The sequence below is a fragment of the Salmo trutta genome, chromosome 22 (assembly GCF_901001165.1).
Source record: "Salmo trutta chromosome 22, fSalTru1.1, whole genome shotgun sequence".
Taxonomy (NCBI): domain Eukaryota; kingdom Metazoa; phylum Chordata; class Actinopteri; order Salmoniformes; family Salmonidae; genus Salmo; species Salmo trutta.
Window position 1 is genome coordinate 6,258,093 of NC_042978.1, and position 22,421 is coordinate 6,280,513.

A 22,421-nucleotide genomic window follows, 5' to 3' on the forward strand; every position below is an offset into this window, starting at 1 on the left:
GTGCAAAAAGACAACTAAAGATAACTGCTAATTTTTTAGTTTTTGTTACAAGCCGTGTTTCGTTAAAGCCCATTTATTTTTGTTACAAGCCGTGTTTCGTTAAAGCCTATTTATTTTTGTTACAAGCCGTGTTTCGTTAAAGCCTGTGTAAAGTTAATTTGTTTCAATGTACCGGTAGGCACCTGCGGCTTATAGACATGTGCGGCTTATTTATGTTCAAAATAAAAAAATAAATTAAATTCAGTGGGTGCGCTTAATAGTCCGGAAATTACGGTAAGTGAAAATAATCAAACAGTGCAAATTGCCACGGAACTCAAATCTGCTTTTTCCTGAATCTCTCCTTTCCACTTTGAAGAGTATTTTCTTTTCTTATCTTGCCTGGCCCATTCTCCTTCCCCTCGGTTGTGCTGCTACAAGCTGCAAATACGTTTTATTTTATTCCTAGTATATGGCAAAAAGCTTACTGAGATGATACACTGACTATGATCGATGTGCTTATAGGCCTCGTCAAAAACAGAATGACATTTAGACATGCACACAGAGAGCGTGAGATTGCCTAGAAACCCGATGTTGAATTGCATTGAATTCTACATTGGGCTGAAATTAGCATTTTAATTTGGAAAGTTCCCTCTCACGACCTCTACATGCCAGAATGTTGAATAAAATTATATTTTAACGTACTTTACCCGTTGTCCATGCGGTTGGTCCTTTTGGCGGTAGGAATGTGAGACAGGCCTCCCGAGTGGCGCAGAGGTCTAAGGCACTGCATCGGAGTCCTAGCTGTGCCACTAGAGATTATGGGTTAGAGTCAAGGCTCTGTCGCAGCCGGGAGACCAATGGGTTGGCGCAAAATTGTCCCAGCGTCATCCGGGTTAGGGGAGGGTTTGGCCGGCAGGGATGTCCTTGTCCCATCGAGCACAAGTGACTCCTGTGGCGGGCCGGGCGCCAGGTGTACGGTGTTTCCTCCAACACATTGGTGCGGCTGGCTTCCGGTTTAAGCGGACATTGTGTCAAGAAGCATTGCGGCTTGGCTGGGTTGTGTTTCAGAGGATGCACGGCTCTCGGTCTTCGCCTCTCCCGAGTCCGTACGGGAGTTGCAGCGATGAGACAAGACTAACTACCAATTGGATACCACGAAAATTGGGGAGAAAAAAAGGGTTTAAAAAAAAAAAAAAAAAAACGGGGGGAGGACTTGAGAATTTATCCACAGGATATCCACAGGATATCCTGCCTGTTTGGCCCTGTCCGGGGGTATCATTGGATGGGGCCACAGTGTCTTCTGATCCCTCCTGTCTCAGCCTCCAGTATTTATGCTGCAGTAGTTTGTGTCGGGGGGCTAGGGTCAGTCTGTTACATCTGGAGTATTTCTCTTGTCTTATCCGGTGTCCTGTGTGAATTTAAATATGCTCTCTCTAATTCTCTCTTTCTCTCAGAGGACCTGAGCCTTAGGACCATGCCTCAGGACTACCTGGCATGATGACTCCTTGCTGTCCCCAGTCCACCTGGCCATGCTGCTGCTCCAGTTTCAACTGTTCTGCCTGCGGCTATGGAACCCTGACCTGTTCACCGGACGTGCTTGTTGCACCCTTCGACAACTACTATGATTATTATTATCATTTGACCATGCTGGTCATTTATGAACATTTTAACATCTTGACCATGTTCTGTTATAATATCCACCCGGCACAGCCAGAAGAGGACTGGCCACCCCTCATAGCCTGGTTCCTCTCTAGGTTTCTTCCTAGGCTTTTGGCCTTTCTAGGGAGTTTTTCCTAGGGAGTTTTTCCTAGCCACCGTGCTTCTTTCACATGCATTGCTTGCTGTTTGGGGTTTTAGGCTGGGTTTCTGTACAGCACTTTGAGATATCAGCTGATGTACGAAGGGCTATATAAATAAATTTGATTTGATTTTCAAAGTGCTGGTAGTCGTTCAGATTTCTATTACCTGAAGCATGTGCAGAACCATGTAAACATGTGCACGAGCTCGGCAAAAATGCATGCATCTCGTGCATGGATTTTTATCTTGTGCACATGCATCAGTGATAGAAATCTGAATGCACTACCAGAGCTTTGAAAAAAGTTTGTAATTAAACTTTCCAGTAGATAGCACATTTGGAAAGTATTCAGACCCATTGACTTTTTCCACATTGTTACGTTACAGCCTTATTCTAAAATTGTTTCCCCTCAATCTACACACAATGCCCCATAATGACAAAGAAAAACAGGTTTAGATTTTTTTTCAAATTCATTACAAATAAAACAAAATATTACAACTAAGTCTTCTTGGGCATGATGCCTCAAGCATGGCACACCTCTATTTGGGCAGAGTCTCCCATTCTTCTCTGCAGATCCTCTCAAGCTCCGTCAGGTTGGATGGGGAGCATTGCTGCACAGCTATTTTCAGGTATCTCTTGAGATGTTCGATTGGGTTCAAGTCCAGCCTGGCTGGGCCACTCAAGGACATTCAAATACTTGTCCTGAAGCCACTCCTGCATTGTCTTGGCTGTGTGATTAGGGTCGTTGTCCTGTTGGAAGGTGAACGTTCGCCCCAGTCTGAGGTCCTGAGTGCTCTGGAGTAGGTTTTCATAAAGGATCTCTGTACTTTGCTCCGTTCATCTTTCTCTCGATCCTTACTAGTCTCCCAGTCCCTGCCGCTGAAAAACATCCCCACAGCCTAATGCTGGCACCAGGGATGGTGCCAGGTTTCCTCCAGGCGTGACACTTGGCATTTAGGAGAGAATATTGTTTCTCATGGTCTGAGAGTCCTTTAGGTGCCTTTTGGCAAACTCCAAGCGGGCTGTCATGTGCCTTTTACTGAGGAGTGGCTTCCATCTTGGCCACTCTAGCATAACGTCCTGATTGATGGAGTGCTGCAGAGATGGTTGTTCTTCTGAAAGATTCTCCCATCTCCACAGAGGAATTCTGGAGCTCTGTCAGAGTGACCATTGGGTTCTTGCTCAGTTTGGTTGGGCAGCCAGCTCTAGGAAGAGTCTTGGTGGTTACAAACTTCTTACATTTAAGTATGAGGAGGCCACTGTGTTCTTGGGGACCTTCAATGCTGCAGAAATGTTTTGGTACCCTTCCCCAGAGTTCTGTGCCTCAACACAATCCTGTCTCAGAGCTCTACGGACAATTCCTTCGACCTCATGGTTTGGTTGATCTAGCTAACGTTAGCTAGCTACATGGTTGACACTGCAGCTAGCTAGCTTAGCCAGTTTAGCTAGTGACAACCTAATGTAATAGCTAGTTAGTTATTGTCGCGCACACACACACACACACACACACACACACACACACACACACACACACACACACACACACACCTGATTAATTTGTTCACTCTTTATACCAATGACAAGTTGGCTAGTTAGCCAACAAGCAGAGACCATATGGGGAGCTAAAAACACATGAAACTTTGTCTGTCAGATTCAGCCAAAACTAGCCATTTGATTTGCACTCGCCCTCAAAAACACAGCAGAATTTTATCTGAGAAATACTTCTTACTCCAGAAATATATAATATTACCAAGGCAGAAGGTAATTTAACTTACCTCTGATGGCATTTGGCTAAAAACCCACAAAGAAAAATATCCTCAGGCGTGAAGACACACGCTTCACTTCAAGAGCCGTGATGGTGGAGATACAGGGTTTGATGACAAGCTATTTTGAATACATTTCATTGGTCAAGGGGTCGTGAAACATTCATACAGACGTAAAGGGGAACCAATAGTATCGATTCATGTAAAATCTGGCTGTGATTCTAAATATAAAAAAAAAAAATTAAATCCTCCTGCTGCAGGATTATGTTCCTTCTGCGACAAAAGGGGGCAAATTAAGATCCAACATCCGACACCCCAAATATAGATTGGGGACAAATATTGGGTTATAATATTGAACATATTTTTTTAAAGACATGCAACACAGCCTTACATTGTTTTAACTACAAGTTAATCAGAAGGAGAATTCATGAATATTGACAGAGGAGAAAACATATTTCTGCACAAGTCCCTTCCTTTTCCCATTCTGCCAGGCACCGGTGTTCCACTCAGCTGTCTGTGTCCAAAACTAGCCGTGGCCTCAGATGAAATGCAGAGCCACATTCCTGCCCTATCCATTACTGCTGTGGCTAATAAGGGCTAAGAGAAGTCAGGGGTGTAAAGAAACATAGGCTGTTTTCCAAAAGGCTTTTAGTGCTTCATTTCCTTATTTCATAGCCTTTTACTGTACACAGTGCCTTCAGAAAGTATTAACACCCGTTGACTTATTCCACATTTTGTTGTGTTACAGCCTGAATTCAAAATGGATTAAATTGATTTTGTTTCTCACCCATCTACACACAATACCCCATAATGACAAGGTGAAAACCTGTTTTTAGAAATGTTTGCAAATGTATTGAAAACAAAATACAGAAATATTGCATTTCCATAGGTATTCACACACCTGAGACAATACTTTGTAGAAGCACCTTTGGCAGCGATTATGGCTGTGAGTCTTTCTGGGTAAGTCTCTAAGAGCTTTCCACACTTGGATTGTGCAACATTTGCCCATTATTCTTTTTTTAATTATTCAAGCTCTGTCAAATTGGTTGTTGATCATTGCTAGACAACCATTTAAGTCTTGCCATAGATTTCCAAAAGTCAAAACTGTCACTCGGCCACATTCACGATCTTCTTGGTAAGCAACTCCAGTGTAGCTTTGGCCTTGTGTTTTAGGTTATTGTACTGCTGAATTAATCTTCCAGTGTCTGGTGGAAAGCAGACAACCAGGTTTTCCTCTAGGATTTTGCCTACGCTTAGATCCATTCCGTTTCTTTTTTTAATCCTGAAAAACTCCTCAGTCCTTAATTAACGATTACAAGCATACCCATAACATGATCCAGCCACCACTATGCTTCAAAATATGAAGAGTGGAATTCAGTAATATGTTGTATTGGATTTGCCTCAAACATAACACTTTGTATTCAGGACAAAAAGATAAATTGCTTTGCCACCTTTTTTGCAGTTTAACTTGTGTTGTTGAATGTTTTTATTCTGTAAATGCTTCCTTTTCACTCTGCCAATTAGGTTAGTATTGTGGAGTAACTACAATGTTTAATGACTGATTGGTGACTTTAAAACAGTTCTCCTATTTGCCTAAAATCTCTGAGTGGTTTCCTTCCTTTCCGGCAACTGAGTTAGGAAGGACACCTGTATCTTTGTAGTGACTGGGTATATTGATACACCATCCAAAGAGGAATTAATAACTTCAATGCTCAAAGGGATGGTCAAGGTCTGTCTTTTTTTTTACCCATCTACCAATAGCTACCCTTCTTTGCGAGGCATTGGATAACCTCCCTGGTCTTTGTGGTTGAAATTCAATGCTTGACTGAGGGACCTTTCAGATAATTGTATGTGTGGAGTACAGAGATGAGGTAGTTAAACACTATTATTGCACACAGAACGAGTTCATGCAACTTGTCAAGCAAATATTTACTCATTAACTTATTTAGGCTTGCCATAATAAAGTGGTTGAATACTTATTCACTCAAGACATTTCAGCTTTTCATTTTTTATAACATTTGTAAAATATTCTAAAAACATCATTAGACTTTGACATTATGGGATATTGTGTGTACGCCAGTGACAACAAATCTCAATTTAATCCATTTTAAATTCAGCCTGTAACATAACAAAATGTGTAGAAATGGGTGTGAATACTTTCTGAAGGCACTGTAACCACGTAGGTGAAAGCACTTTCATTTGAAACATGCTGCCCTCACCTATTAAATCCAATCAGATTATTATCTACGAGGTAAAGGAGCCAAAAAGGGAGAAGCCATGTTCGACATTTGGGACATGAATATAGAATATCAGTTGTAATTTCGGAATAAGCTAATATCATAAACATTGACAAGCGATCAGTAGAGACAACCAAGTGTTTTGAGGGACACTTATGGACGTCACCTATTTTTTTGTCTGAATTTTAAAACGGCCTATGAGCTGTAAAATTTCACATCGAGTACGTTTACATGCACACTAATACACTGAACAAAAATATAAATGTAACAATTTCAAAGATAAGGAAATCAGTCAATTGAAATAAATGAATTAGGGCCTGATATGGATTTCACATGACATGCATCTGTTGGTCACAGATCCCTTAAAACAATTTAAAAAATAAGTTGGGGCGTGGATAATTATTATTTTTTAAATCAGTATCTGCTGTGACCACCATTTGCCTCACGCAGTACGACATATCGCCTTCGCATGGAGTTGATCAAGCTGTTGATTGTGGCTTGTGGAATGTTGTCCCACTCCTCTTCAATGGCTGTGCAAAGTTGCTGGATATTGGCGAACCTGTTGTCGTACATGTAGATCTAGAGCATCCCAAACATGCTCAATGGGTGACATGTCTGGCGAGTATGCAGGCCATGGAAGAACTGGAACAGTTTGTACAGAAATGCAAATCTGCAGTTTCATCAGCTGCCAGAGAGGCTGTTCTCAGACGATCCCACAGGTGAAGAAGCTGGCTTATGGTAGAGAAATTAACATTAAATTCTCTGGCAACAACTCTGGTGGACCTTCCTGCACTCAGCATGCCAATTACACGCTCCCTCAAAACATCTGTGGCATTGTGTTTTGTGACAAAGCTGCACATTTTAGAGTGGCCTTTTATTGTTCCCAGCAGAAGGTGCACCTGTGTTTAATCAGTTTCTTGATATGCCACACCTGTCAGGTGGATGGATTATCTTGGCAAAGGATAAATTCTCACTAACAGGGATGTAAAAAATGTGGGCACAAAATTTGAGAGAAATAAGCTTTTTGTGCGTATGGAACATATCTGGGATATTTTATTTCAGCTCATGGGACCAACATTTTACATGTTGCATTTATATTTTTGTTAAGTATAATTCGACCTTAAACTGATTACGGCAGTAGGGAGAGTATTGAAATAGTCATATGAAAACCTTACTCTGCTTATCTTAAATCGGCATAAGGTCAAAATTGAAGTAAGCATACGTCGATTAAAACACCTGGTTTTCAAAAATAAGTCTTATCTGAAGTCCCATCAAGTAGCCTGATTTCAGATGTGTCCATGTAAACAAATGATTCTTCTTCTAAAGCATGTAAACGTTTTAAACAAACTATTATATTAATCAGACCAGCCACAATAATCGTATTATTGTGTCCATAACCGTGCTCATTGTGTCTTAGATGCAGAGTTCATACTCATCATGATTCCATGTGTCTGGGATTTTTTGTAGCGACTATTCCTCAGCTTATTTTTGTATATCAAGAAACGTGAACAGAGGAAAAAGTAATGAAGACCGAGCAGAACAAACGTTCAGGAGAAAGATATTTTTACAAATGCTTACGCATTGTTCACACTACCAGCATAGACTTATTTTTGCTTGTTCGTGTAATGAGGACGCTTGGAAACCAATAACATTCTGTTTTGACCTGAATGCAGACTCCTCATTATATTACACTTACATTACTAGAAGTTTAAAAAACTAGCGGCTGAATAATGACTGGAGAGGAAAAGTACAGTACACAGTTAACCACAGCTCTTTCGCCTACTTATCTGGAAACCACAAAACAAATACATTCTAGAAATTGGCATTTGTCAGTCTGTAATTTTGCATGCTCACATTATAACCAGATATCGAGCTGGACGTACCCAGTCTAATACCTTGTATTCTTCTTTCATCACCTGTTCAATGAGCTCGGATTTCATTGGTGGTTTGGAGTACAGGCCTGAGAGGAGTCCGTGGCCCAGTTTAGCCCTGGTGGATAAACAAAAACAAACCAATGGATTAGTGACAAACCAATATGTCCTGTCCTATTACACAAGCTAGCATTGTAATACAGTAGCTGTTCAAACTTGACTAAGAAAAGCTCTTTGCCAACACCATCCCCACCATCAACATACAAACAAAAAAGGAAATAAATTAAATTATTGACCAAACTGACAAACACATATGACCCACTACACATGCTTGCATTGTAACACCTACTCAAACTACTAACAGCTACTAAGAACAAAAGAGATTGGGCAACACCAGTGGTAAACAACTTGCTGATTTATGTGACGAGCAAAATCAAATCAACATGGTGAGGGTCATAAACATGATAACTACATTATTTAACTGTGTATTGACTTACATTTGTGTGCTGAAGTCTGTGCTGGGGTCAAGAGGTGAGTAGTCATATATCCTCTGTAGATTTCCAACATACCTAGAGATTAAAAACAGACATCATACAATATGAGATTGAACACTACATTCATCCACTTGTATAAACCTGCCACTTACAGTACAGTAGGTATTGTTGTGCAACTATTATCCAATAGATGTGTACAAAACATGTAATAAGACCTTTAGGTAAAGTCACTTTTCTTTCATAGTCATCTTTATCGGTGTTGTATGAGGGCGAAACATGACGACCACCCTAGAACCCCACACCCAACGTCCTGATTTACTATTTCATTCCGGTCCATTCTGGAGGCCTCGCTCTCGATCTCCCTCTATCCCTCTCCCACACCATCCCAGCTGCTGGTGATACTTACGCCCTCTGGAACTCAGGGATGCTGAAGAGGACCTGCATGATGGTGCCCAGGTAGCAGCTGTTGCCCAGGTTCTTGATGCCCGTGAAACCCGAGCCGTACACTGCCTTCAGCTTCATGCCCGACTCCTGGATCACCTCCCACTCGCTGACTCGCGGCCGCACGTTGTTTGTGTTGTCTGTGTTGTGGTGGCCGTTATCCGTTCCATTCTATTCAATCAATGGAATAAAAGGAGGGAGTCCCCATTCAAAACGGGGGTCCAGCCATACCCAGAGATGGTTGATATTATTCTAGGTCCACATTCTATGTGAAATGGAAATGGCTGTTTGAAATAGGTTACTTTTGGTGACATTGACAGACAGTAGTTGTTGAAAATCACAAATTGTATTCCTACAATGACGGCAAGACGTACCCGCTGAATCTGTATAATGTCTATTCCAAAGTGTTGCAAGTGTTCGGATATTTGCGGGTCCAGGACGGCTTCTTCTTCATCAAACGAATAAATATCTGAGAGAGAAAATCAAAACAGTTAAACCTAGTTACAAGTTAACTGCTACTCGTAACTTCACAAACAACAAATTGACGTAGGTTTATGATCAGTTTATACACAACACAAGGGACAGTTTAGTAGGGGCAGTCTGCTTTATACTAATGGAAGAATTAAAAACACTGAAATCGGGCCAAGTTTTCTTTTCTCACCAATATGTGTCACTGACCTGCTATGTCTGGGGTGAGGTTGTCCAGCTTGACTGCCAAGGGAAAGTTAGTGTCTTTGAAGTGGTCCAAGGCGTGGCCGTTTCCTCCGGCACCATCAAAGAACCACTTCCCACAAAGCACTGCTCCGTCTGACAGGTTCAACCACAGGTTCTCTTTCATCTCACACTTCTGACATTTCCATCCACTGAGAAGAGAGGGGACAGGGGGGAAACATTGAGTCATATCACATGTTGCTCTTATACATTTCTTTCAGTGTCGTTTTTCCTTGCAGGACAAAATGGCAAGAATGTCCGAAAAGCATTCTCTCTCATTGGGGTTCATTTGTTGACCTGAATTATGTTCAATAAAAAGGGTAGGACAGTCTTGTGTGTTTTTAACGTTTCTCATTATAAAGCACTTCTTAACGCTAGTGCTTCTTAATGCTAAATAATAGGAGTAACTTCCATGTCAGGCAAAAGGCACTGCAACGTTACAGAGTAACTTGGCTTCAGACACCTAAGAAAAGACCTGATTGGAGAGTTGCTGAGAAATGGGTCGGCCAAGTTAATCCAAGTGCTCTGGTGTGTCCCATCATGTTTTGTGCACCTCAAAGAGTGACAGAGTTGATGCAGCTGCACATGGGTGTCTGCTTGGGGTTATATTTAGTGTGGTAACCTTCCGTCTCATCTACAGAGTGACCCAGCCACATTCGAACCAATCTAAATTCGCTACCGTTCATAATTCCCATCCTTAGCACAGGAAATTGATTGACCAGTTGCTGAGAAGTCTACCTATGACAACCATGCCAGTATAATACATCTGAAAGAGAGCATATGCTTTCTGCGTATGTAGGCCTATGTGATCTGACCTTGGGAATATTCAACCAGGAGAGATATATGGGGGCAGAATCCCACAAGTAAAGTGGAGGGACGTGCAAGTAAATTAAGTCAATTGTTCTCAAAGTGGGCTCCGCGGAGGTACTGCAGGGGTTCCGCGGCCAGACCTGAAAATATTTATAAAAAATAAAAAAACACAAATGACATTTAATTGTTTTAATGCATATTAAACACATTTTGGGATCCGTGGAATAAGTTAAGAGGGTGCAATACAATGTAATATTAATTTACAATTTACATTAATCCTGGGCAACATGGGCCTGGGAGGCTCACAGGGATATTGGTATCCACAGTACTGCATGAAAAATATATAATTTAACTCAATACCTCCTGTGTTCCCCACCCCAATAAAACATTTTTTTACATAAATGCACTGTAATTCAAGTTGTTAAAAAGGTCCAACGCAGCCATTTTTTATCTTTACTTAACAAAAATATAAACGCAAAATGTAAAGTGTTGGTCCCATGTTTCATGAGCTGAAATAAAAGATCCCATAAATTTTCCATTGGCACAAAAAGCTTATTTCTCTCAAATTTGGTGCACAAATTTGTTTACATCCCTGTTAGTGAGCATTTATACTTTGTCAAGATAATTCATCCACCTGAAAAGGTGCAGTATATCAAGAAGTTGATTAAACCGCATGATCATTACATAGGTGCACCTTGTGCCGGGGAGAATAAAAGGCCACAAAAAATGTGCAGTGCCACAGATGTCTGAAGTTTTGAGGAAGCGTGCAATTGGTATGCTGACTGCAGGAATGTCCACCAGATCTGCTGCCAAATAATTGAATGTTTAATTCTCTACCATAAGCCTCCTCCAACGTCGTTTTAGAGAATTTGGTAGTACGTCCAACCGGCCTCACAACCGCAGACCATGTGTAACCACGCAGGACGTCCACATCCAGCTGCTTCCCCTGTGGGATCGTCTGAGACCAGCCACCCGTACAGCTGACGAAACTGAGGAGTATACTTGTCTGTAATAAAGCCCTTTTGTGGGGAAAAGCTCATTTTGAGTTGGTGGGCCTGGCTCCTAAGTGGGTGGGCCTATGCCCTCCCAGGCCTACCCCTGCCTAGTCATGTGTAATCCATAGATTAGCATCAATAATTCATTTATTTCAATTGACTGATTTCCTTAAATGAACTGTAACTCAGTAAATTTGTTGAAATTGTTGTATGTTCCAGTTATATTTGTGTTCAGTATAAAATCATTTCTGGGTAACAACTCAGTACCTTTCTGTGAATATTTTTTATAAAATGTTCTAAAATAAACAAAAATTGCTTCATAAAAAGAGCAATTCCTCAAGAAATCATTTTGGTAGGAGTGTCTGGGAGTGGACTGAGTGGGGACGGGAAAACTGAAAACAAGCCGTTATTGGCAGAGGTTTGGAACTCTTACCCTCTGGTGATGTCACCAAAACAGGCTAAATTTTCAGGCAGTCTTTTTAAACAGCTCTTACGCTGTAAGGGCATTATCATTTTCACAATATTATTCCAACCTCACTTGGTATATATTTCCACACTATACCAAACATTAGGAACACCTTCCCAATATTGAGTTGCACCCCTGGCTTTTGCACCTCAATTCGTCGGGGCATGGACTCTACAAGGCGTCGAAAGCGTTTCACAGGGATGCTGTTGGCCCATGTTGACTCCAGTGCTTCCCACAGTTGTGTCAAGTAGGCGAGATGTCCTTTGGGTGGTGGACCCTTCTTGATACACAGGGGAAACTATTAAGCGTGAACAATCCAGCAGCGTTGCAGTGCTTGACACACTCAAACCCGTGTGCCTGGCAGCTACTACCATACCCCATTCAAAGGCACTTAGATTATTTTGTCTTGCCAATTCACTCTCGGAATGGCACACAGACAATCCATGTCTCAATTATCTCAAGGCTTAAAAATCCTTATTTAACCTGTCTCCTCCCCTTCTCATAAACTTATTGAAATGGATTTAACAAGTGACATCAATAAGGGATCATAGCTTTCACCTGGATTCACCTAGTCATGGAAAGAGCAGGTGTTCATAATCTTTTGTATACTCCATCTATATAAAACACAGAAAATCACGTTTTTGACTGCACTGGGCCAGTGCCTCATGGCAAAATGTGTAGTATTGCAGGATATTAGCTTTAAAGCTGCAACCAAACATCTCTCTGCCACATGACAAAATTTAGGGATGCAGTTGCACCCCTAAAAACATTTGTCATAAGAAACTAGCTCCCTGGTATACAGAAAATATACGAGCTCTGAAGCAAGCTTCCAGAAAATTGGAACGAAAATGGCGCCACACCAAACTGGAAGTCTTCCAACTAGCTTGGAAAGACAGTAATGTGCAGTATCGAAGAGCCCACACTGCTGCTCGATCATCCTATTTTTCCAACTTAATTAGGAAAATAAGAACAATCCGAAATTTATTTTTGATACTGTCGCAAAGCTAACTAAAAAGCAGCATTCCCCAAGAGAGGACGGCTTTCACTTCAGCAGTAATAAATTAATGAACTTCTTTGAGGAAAAGTTAATGATCATTAGAAAGCAAATTACGGACTCCTCTTTAAATCTGCGTATTCCTCCAAAGCTCCGTTGTCCTGAGTCTGCACAACTCTGCCAGGACCTAGGACCAAGGGAGACACTAAAGTGTTTTAGTCCTAGATCTCTTGACACAATGATGAAAATAATCATGGGCTCTAAACCTTCAAGCTGCATACTGGACCCTATTCCAACTAAACTACTGAAAGAGTTGCTTCCTGTGCTTGGCCCTCCTATGTTGAACATAATAAACAGCTCTCTATCCACCGGATGTGTACCAAACTCACTAAAAGTGGCAGTAATAAAGCCTCTCTTGAAAAAGCCAAAACTTGACAAAGAAAATATTTTTGTTAAAGTAAATTTTAAAAAATTAAAAATAAAAAAAATATAAAATAAATCGCCCTATATCGAATCTTCCTTTCCTCTCAAAGTTTTTTGAAAAAGCTGTTGCGCAGAACTGCTCCAGTCGTTTTATGCTTTTCTTAACTCCTGTTCTGAACATTTGAGATTTACTATGCAATCTGATACACGTCAAATCAGTTTTCTTGATCTTCTGATCTTGTGTGAAGATAATGTTTTATACACTGATCTTTACAGGAAACCTACTGATCGTAACAGTTTGTTGAGGGCTGACAGTTGTCACCCACTTCCCTTGAAAAATAGTTTGCCCTACAGCCAATTCTGTCGAATCAAAAGAATTTGCATTAAACAATCAGATTTCGACAGAAATATGGCTGAGACTCAGGATAAGTTCAAGGAGAGGGGGTACAACAATGATCAGATTAATATTGCCATTGAGAAAATTCAAAACAAAACGAGACATGACCTTTTTCAAGGTCAGTCTCGCAAAAAGACGCATTCATGCGTTCTTACTACCCGCTATTCAAAGTGCTCTGAACAAATTAAAGGAATCGTTCACAAACATTGGCACATTCTGAAATACGATGATAGTCTTGGTAATGTGTTTTCTGATCTTCCCCTGGTCGTATTCTCGCGGGGCAGAAATCTCAGAGACCAATTGGTACACTCTGATTTACCAGCCCAAGATATTCCTGAACAACGCCTATTTGCGCCCATACTGGATGGAAATTACAAGTGTAATGGCTGTGCTCAATGCAATGGCACTTACAAATGTAGATCCTTCAAACACCCCCAAACAGGGAAATCTATCCCAATTAAAGGTGTTATTACGTGTTCCACTAAGTCAGTTATTTACCTTATAACTTGTCCCTGTGGTAAAAATTATGTGGGTAAAACAAAGCGTGAATTAAAAGTACGTATCTCAGAGCACCGTAGCACCATTAGGTGCAAAAACCTGACTTACCCAGTTGCGGCCCACTTTTTGGAGGCAGGCCATTCGATTTCGTCTCTGCGTTATATTGGCATCGAACATGTCACCCTCCCGAGGAGAGGGGGTGACCTTGATAATTTATTGTTAAAACGAGAGGCTGCCTGGATCTTTAATTTAAAGACACTTGCTCCCTTCGGTCTCAACATAGACTTTGATCTGAAGCCATTCTTGTGATTATTGTGATTTTGCCATTGTAATTGTTTGTTAAATACTTTTTAGACTACAAATGCTATGATCATATGTTATCCATTTGTTTGTCTTTTTGTATGTTCCTTGTATACCATTTTTTTTATATTTCAGTTAACCAATGATATTAGGCCATACTTGGCCATGATTACAAACACCTGTGTGTCTCTTGACACTATATAAATGACTCATCTCTCAGTGTTTGTGATGATACCCTGATGAAGACAGCTTAGCTGTCGAAACGTTTTTTGCATCTGAGCTCTTAGAGTGTGCGGCTTTCCTTTATTTTCTAGCGCAGCAACTCACTGCCTTCCTGAAGACAAACAATGTATACGAAACACTTCAGTCTGGTTTTACACCCCATCATAGCACTGAGACTACACTTGTGAAGGTGGTAAATGACCTTTTAATGGCATCAGACCGAGGCTCTGCATCTGTCCTCGTGCTCCTAGACCTTAGTGCTGCTTTTGATACCGTCGATCACCACATTCTTTTGGAGAGATTGGAAACCCAAATTGGTCTACACGGACAAGTTCTGGCCTGGTTTAGATCTTATCTGTCGGAAAGATCTCAGTTTGTCTCTGTGAATGGTTTGACAAATCAACTGTAAATTTCAGTGTTCCTCAAGATTCCGTTTTAAGACCACTATTGTTTTCACTATATATTTTACCTCTTGGGGATGTCACTTGAAAACATAATGTTAAATTTCACTGCTATGCGGATGACACACAGCTGTACACTTCAATGAAACATGTGTGTCAGACATAAGGAAGTGGATGGCTGCAAAGATTCTACTTTTAAACTCGGACAAAACAGAGATGCTTGTTCTAGGTCCCAAGAAACAAAGCTCTTCTGTTGAATCTGACAATTACAGTCATCGTTGTACAGTCATCTCAAATAAAACTGAAGGACCTCGGCGTTACTCTGGACCCTGATCTCTCTTTTGACGAACATATCAAGACTGTTTCAAGGACAGCTTTTTTCCATCTACGTAACATTGCAAAAATCTGAAACTTTCTGTCCAAAAATTATGCAGAATAATTAATCCATGCTTTTGTTACTTCCAGGTTGGACTACAGCAATGCTCTACTTTCCGGCTACCCGGAAAAAGCACTAAATAAACTTCAAATACGGCTGCTAGAATCCTGACTAGAACCAAAAAATGTGATCATATTACTCCAGTGGTAGTCTCCCTACACTGGCTCCCTGTTAAGGCAAGGGCTGATTTCAAGGTTTTACTGCTAACCTACAAAGCATTACATGGGCTTGCTCCTACCTATCTTTCCGATTTGGTCCTGCCGTACATACCTACACGTACGCTACGGTCACAAGACGCAGGCCTCCTAATTGTCCCTAGAATTTATAAGCAAACAGCTGGAGGCAGGGCTTTCTCCTACAGAGCTCCGTTTTTATGGAATGGTCTGCCTACCCATGTGAGAGACGCAGACTCGGTCTCAACCTTTAAGTCTTTACTGAAGACATATCTCTTCAGTAGGTCCTATGATTGAGTGTAGTCTGGCCCAGGAGTGTGAAGGTGAACGGAAAGGCTCTGGAGCAACGAACCGCCCTTGCTGTCTCTGCCTGGCCGGTTCCCCTCTCTCCACTGGGATTCTCTGCCTCTAACCCTATTCCGGGGGCTGAGTCACTGGCTTACTGGTGCTCTTCCATGCCGTCCCTAGGAGGGGTGCGTCACTTGAGTGGGTTGAGTCACTGACGTGGTCTTGCTGTCTGGGTTGGCGCCCCCCCTTGGGTTGTGCCGTGGCGGAGATCTTTGTGGGCTATACTCGGCCTTGTCACAGGATGGTAAGTTGGTGGTTGAAGATATCCCTCTAGTGGTGTGGGGGCTGTGCTTTGGCAAAGTGGGTGGGGTTATATCCTGCCTGTTTGGCCCTGTCTGGGGGTATCATCGGATGGGGCCACAGTGTCTCCTGACCAATCCTGTCTCAGCCTCCAGTATTTAATGCGTCTCAGCCCTACGACCATGCCTCAGGACTACCTGGAATGATGACTCCTTGCTGTCCCCAGTCCACCAGACCTGCTGTGTTCAACTCTCTCTAGAGACAGCAGGAGAGATACTCTCAATGATCGGCTATGAAAAGCCTGAAAGTGCTGACTTGTTGCACCCTCGACTACTGTGATTATTATTATTTGACCATGCTGGTCATTTATGAACATCTTGGCCATGTTCTGTTATAATCTCCACCCGGCACAGCCAGAAGAGGACTGGCCACCCCCTCATAGCCTGGTTCTTCTCTAGGTTTCTTCCTAGATTTTGGCCTTTCTAGGGAGTTTTTCCTAGCCACCGTGCTTCTACACCTGCATTGCTTGCTGTTTGGGGTTTTAAGCTGGATTTCTGTACAGCACTTTGAGATATCAGCTGATGTAAGAAGGGCTATATAAATAAGTTTAATTCGCTTGAAAACCGCAAAATTCTCTCTCCGATGCCTTTAAAAATGTTCCTTCCCAGGGACAGAGACTTGGTTCATCCGGCCATAGTAAAACTCCTTGTATGCTATTTTCTATATCACTTCGGTTGTTCCGATTATGAAGGGGTCCCTGATGAATTTGCTATCACAAAAGTGGTAGACGGACCCAAAGAGTTTGAGAACCCCTGCATTAAGTAACTCAGAAGGACCCCCTAAACCACACCAGAAACACCAGAGGACCCACAAACTAGCAGCAACACAAGAAACACAAAATGACACCAGACATACATATTCTACAGATGGCTGACGGGGACATTGTTCTGAAGCCACCGTCCACCATATTGGCGTTTCTACATTATTGCATAAAAGCTGTCAGCCCAATCAGTAGGCAATTCGTTACCTGGGTGGGATCTTCACGCCGTTGTCCTGCTGTCGGAGACTCCTGGCATGTTTGGAAACCTGGATCTCATCGTCCCAGGAGTCGGGCTCCTGTTTTTTGTAGGCTGACGCAGCGTTGAGCACGGCATCGCAGGCTATTGTCACCTGGGAGTCACGGGACACACAGGAGGCATTAGATCTACTGACTGGGGAGATGTGAATCACTGACATAATAAGACTGGGACTAGTCACAGGTCTAGGACTGTGGTGCATACAGGAGAATATATAACCTGATCCCAGTTAGATCAGTGAGGATAAGAGACAGGATATGTTTCTGAAACTTTGTTAATAATATAGAGTATCATGGTAATGTCTCGCTGATTTGTCTTTCACCGTTACTGGTAGGGGAGTAAGCCTGTAACAGGGGATAACGTAACAACGCCAAATAAATGTCACTTTTAAATCATGTAATACGTGTTTTTTTTATATAATGTAACTAATGGATAACGTAGTAAATCTCCAGAAAACGTATTAAAACAGTTGATTGATAATGTAATAGTTTCCCCCAGATATAGTAATAACTTATTACATTTTCCGGTGGCTATTACATTATCAGGTGTGTAAAATATTTTTATTAATCATGTTATTACATTATTCGTTGAAGTTATTACATCAAAATCCATATTATAATGTAGATAGAAATTGGACAGACTAAATTGTTATTACAGTACCAATACTACTATCTAAGCTACTGTTAGGAAGTCCTGCCCATTATACTATATACATGACTAACACAACCAGGTTAAATCATATACATACCAGGTTTGGGGTCAATTTATTTTCCAGTTAATTCAGTCAAGTAAACCAAATTCAAAATGATGCAAATTGAAAAGCATTGAAGAAAATTGGAATTTCAGTGTACCTCCTGAACTGACTGGAATTGACCCCAACCCTGCTTCGCACCACTGGAATCCCTTCTGCAATTGTACCACTGTAATAACTACTGCTGTACACACCTTTTCTATTCATATACTGTCTTTAGACACTATTACTGTATATACACACTGAGTGTACAAAACATGACAGACTGATCAGGTGAAAGCTATGATCCCTTACCGATGTCACTTGTTAAATCCACTTCAAAATCAGTGTAGATGAAAGGGAGGAGACTGGTTAAAGAAGGATTTTTTAGCCTTGAAACAATTGCAAGCGACATGGATTGTGTAAGTGAGGTTTTCAGAGGGTGAATGGGCAAGACAGAAGATTGAAGTGCCTTCGAACATGGTATAGTAGTAGGTGCCAGGCACACCGGTTTGTGTCAAGAACTGCAACGCTGCTGGGTTTTTCCACGCTCAACAGTGTCCCGTATGTATTAAGAATAGTCCACCACCCAAAGGACATCCAGCCAACTAGACAACTGTGGGAAGCATTGTCAACATGGGCCAGCATCCCTGTGGAACGCTTTCGACACCTTGTACATTCCATGCCCCAACAAATTGAGGCAGTTCTGAGGGAAAAACAGGGGGGTGCAACAATATTAGGAAGGTATTCCTAATGTTTGGTATACTCAGCGTAAATGAATATACATTATATGTATATTTATATTACGGTCTCTGACATTTATTACATTTGGATTATGTGAGTATTGTTTATTTTGTTGGAGCTAGAAACAAGCATTTCGCTGCACTTGTGATAACATCTGCAAATCTGTGTACTCAACCTTTGATTTGACTTATCGGTAACACTTTACTTGACACCCAGCGTTATACCATGTCATAATATGCCATAGCAACTGATATAACCAGTTATAATATGGTCATAACACTTGACACATTTTGACCTATTGTGACATATTTTATGGCAGGTTATGACACCCACATGAGTGTAAAAACCCACAAAACTCAAAACATTATATTAGACCATAGCCTGTGTCAACAGTACATTTTGTCATATACTTTTTTTATTTTTTTATTATTTTATTGACCGTATTAAATTATCATTGTAATTGCGCACACATTGATGTCAGATATGCGCGCCTACACCCTCTTTTTGACTGATGACTGATACAAGGGAATGTGCGTAATAGGCTTATGATGGTCATAATGCTTCGACAGCGTCATAAAGTTTATTTTCTTAGTTCAAGTAAAGTGACACAGGATGGTCATAATGCTTCATGACAGGGTCATAAGGTTATTAAAATGAAGAAGAAAAAAAAACATGACTAAAGAATCGATTACAACAAAGGATTTAAGAAAAAAAACTTTCAAAACGAAAGGAAACTTCTTGGCAGGGGAAAAATTCATTTGAATAAATGTGAGTTGACACTCTTATGTAGGTGTCATAACCAGTACATGCACACAATGGCTTTCACAACCATAAGACCCTGTGGTGAACAAAATAACACAGCATGCAAAGAAAAAAAAAAAATCACAGGATACCTATGGCATCGGAAAACATGATATTCAAGGCAAAGGACGGTGCGTGAACCGCCGTTTCCCTCCAGAATGCATGGCACACAGAGGGCACGGGCACACACACTCACTGACCAGTGCAGGCAACTCCTCAATATTTGGTAAGGGGATCTCGAAGTGGTCTGGAAATATGACGAGCTTGGCCTCGTCTTCGCACTCATACTCATCTCCGTTAAAATCACCGTTTAGTTCTAAATCTTCAAGAAAGGAAGCAGACATTGACATTCAGTTACCATAAAACAGTTAGTGATGATTTATACCATTGATTAGCCTGTGCCTTTCACGAAGCATGTGTCTTGGCTAGATAGGATAAAAGTGACATGATAGGATCAAATAAAAATGATAGAATATGGTAGAATATGGTAGGCATTTCAGGTGATTAATACATTTCTGATCTCAGGTAATTTGTTAGAGGGTAACTGACATGTGGGTTATCCAATGTGGTGCTGTTCGACGTGAACACAAAACATTTGCCAAGGCAGAGATGACTAGCTGGGACCGAGACGCCCACGGACAGATCAATCAATGTAGAATATTAATCGCTGAATATCCTTACACGTTTTGGTGTTTTAATAGACCTCTCTTTCCATTCATCAAATGGCAGGTACAAAGTGCACCGTTTTAGAATCTGTTATTATTTTGGAGTGGACAAACGTGTTGCACAGAACCTTATTTTTGAAGTGATTTATTTGACAATCAGATGGAGACATGCCTGGTTGTGGACATCCCACAAAAAGGTAATACACTTTTACAGTTAAATGACGTCTTCATTATCAGGCCCATAAATAAAATGTCACACATAGGAGGTCCCCGACCCTGTGGTGAACAAAATAGCACAGCATGCAAAGAAAATAAAATCACAGGATACCTATGGCATCGGAAAACATGATAAGCAAGGGGAACATAATTCATTTGAAACAAAAGGCTCTGTCTGAGACGTCCCAAATACTGTACATGTGAGGTTTTGATTGGCCAGTTATGCGCTGATGAGTATTCTCGGATTAAAGTAGATTTAATTTAATTAAATCTACTTTCATCCGGGATAAATCTACTTTTATCCGAGAACACTCATCAGCGCATAACTGGCCAATCAAAACCTCACATGTACAGTATTTGGGACGTCTCAGACAGAACCTTTTGAGTCAAATTAATTATTATCTCCCACTGTTCCTATGACTTTCGAAACTGTAAAATAATGGATGAATTGTTCAGTCATGTAAGTAGTCAGATTAAGGTTACTGCATACATAGACCCTAGTCTACCTTTCAACCCCAGTCCTCTAGTAACAAGATGATGTCCTGGCTGGGTGGGCTGCTGGTTGACTGATTAGATCATCAGACTTTTATGGAAATGCCAAAGCACAATTTTGTTTCAGCTTGGATTCCAATGGGAGTCAAAGCCGAGAGGAGAGTGGGAGGGAGAATGCAGTTCACGTCAAGGCTAGAGGGACCTCTGGGTCCACGAGGCTCCAAAATGGGGTCAGGCCTGCAGAGTGAAAGACGACAATCGAGCGTGTCCAATAATGGGAGCGTGACGCTTGGAGCCTAGCGCTTCAGAGTACGTAAGCTACAGAGGCAAGGCGTAAAGCGGCTGGTTATCCGGCTTTAGTAGATAGTGGGAGATAAGGGAATGTTGGTGGGGCGGTAACTAGCAAGCATTGATGTTTAAACGACAGTCAGCTAGGGCGGGAGGAGCCAGCACCACCTGGCCCTCCCTTGCCCACGTCATTGTGGCCAGTGGCATAAGTGTGTCAGCTGGTGGGGTTGACAGGGTGCAGCAGCTGAGGACGGCTGAGCGACAGGCAGGGGCAGCCCACGGTAAACTAACCCCCCTGCAGGAGGGGAGTAGCATGCCAGGTCGGGCATGTGGCACTTTGGATTTAGAACGGTTACTAACAGCATATACAAATAAATGAGCTAAATTTAGAGTTAGTAAAGGACTGGGGGCCCGGGCCTTGACTTTGGACATGGGAAGATGTCCATTTAGGCAAAATAGTGTGGGACCAGTGTAGGGCTACTGCCATATAACCAAATAAAAACATTAACAGCATGATACGATAACATACAATTTCCCCTAACAGTTGCACCCAGCCAGTGCGCAAAAACGACTGCAATACTTGGAGCAGATCAAGATTTTCTTGAGAAGGATGTGATTATTAAAACATTGTTATAAGATTTAAGAGTATTCCATTTCAAACTCGTTTTCAATTAAGTACACTGATATTTGAAACGCCACCAGGTAGCGATTAGAAAGGGGAAATGTAGAGTCTTGTCCTACTCTTCAGGAATACTGGGTACAAACAGACTACTGGGAGAGAAAGGTGACTGTACTGTAAATAAGCCATCAGGAGATTGAGTTTAAGGGGAACTCCCCATGATGATAGAGGAGTAGTTTTTAGGACAGTACAAGTATCAGGCTTACCTAGGAACACTTTTCCGTTTCTTCTTCTGGGGATGGCACCCCCTGCGGCACCTGTAACTTTCTGTGGGAAACACAAGTCAACAGGTAGAAATGATATTCATGGATCAAGATATATGTCTTAATATCTCAAAGCAAGCCATGAAACATCCCCATCGTTTTCCCAAAAAATTATTAACGACAAATAAGAATACCAAAACTGTTTTGGTAAATGTAATGTTTGTTTATCAACACTAATACAACAGTCTAGTGTTGGCTGAGAAACGGTCAATTATAACAGTATCAGCCATAGAAATCCACACATGGATAAATCAATCAATATGAAACCAAGGGCTTTTTACAATCAATAGAGTAGAGTCAGTAGAGTGTCAACATTTCAAGTCGCTAGCTAAGGCTACAAGCCCATTCATTGTGATCTGACCGGGTCCTTCTGATCCAAATCGGGTTCAGGTGGATGCCCATCGATTGCACAATAGGGCAGGGAGGCGGCCGCATCGAACAGACAGGAAGAATGCAGACGCACTCTGGGACCA

The 22,421-nt window shown here is 41.5% G+C and overlaps 1 protein-coding gene across 5 annotated transcripts in view; it reads right to left on the bottom strand.

The window, feature by feature from the left end:
- LOC115157962 (ubiquitin carboxyl-terminal hydrolase 13) overlaps positions 1–22,421 on the bottom strand; it is a 66,629-nt gene that overhangs the window by 30,304 nt on the left and 13,904 nt on the right. For 3 of the 5 annotated variants that reach the window (XR_003868590.1, XM_029706341.1, XM_029706338.1), the window contains exons 3-10: positions 21,892–21,952; positions 19,546–19,667; positions 17,022–17,164; positions 9,259–9,443; positions 8,955–9,049; positions 8,546–8,751; positions 8,143–8,214; positions 7,658–7,763 (exon numbers count right to left, since the gene is read on the bottom strand). Coding sequence is in view for 4 of the 5 variants with exons in the window: in XM_029706341.1 (XP_029562201.1) it covers positions 7,658–7,763; positions 8,143–8,214; positions 8,546–8,751; positions 8,955–9,049; positions 9,259–9,443; positions 17,022–17,164; positions 19,546–19,667; positions 21,892–21,952 (990 nt within the window). In the remaining variant the exon portion in view is untranslated. The remainder of the gene's footprint in view (positions 1–7,657; positions 7,764–8,142; positions 8,215–8,545; positions 8,752–8,954; positions 9,050–9,258; positions 9,444–17,021; positions 17,165–19,545; positions 19,668–21,891; positions 21,953–22,421) is intronic. The other 2 variants (XM_029706340.1, XM_029706339.1) reach the window with 2 other exon arrangements.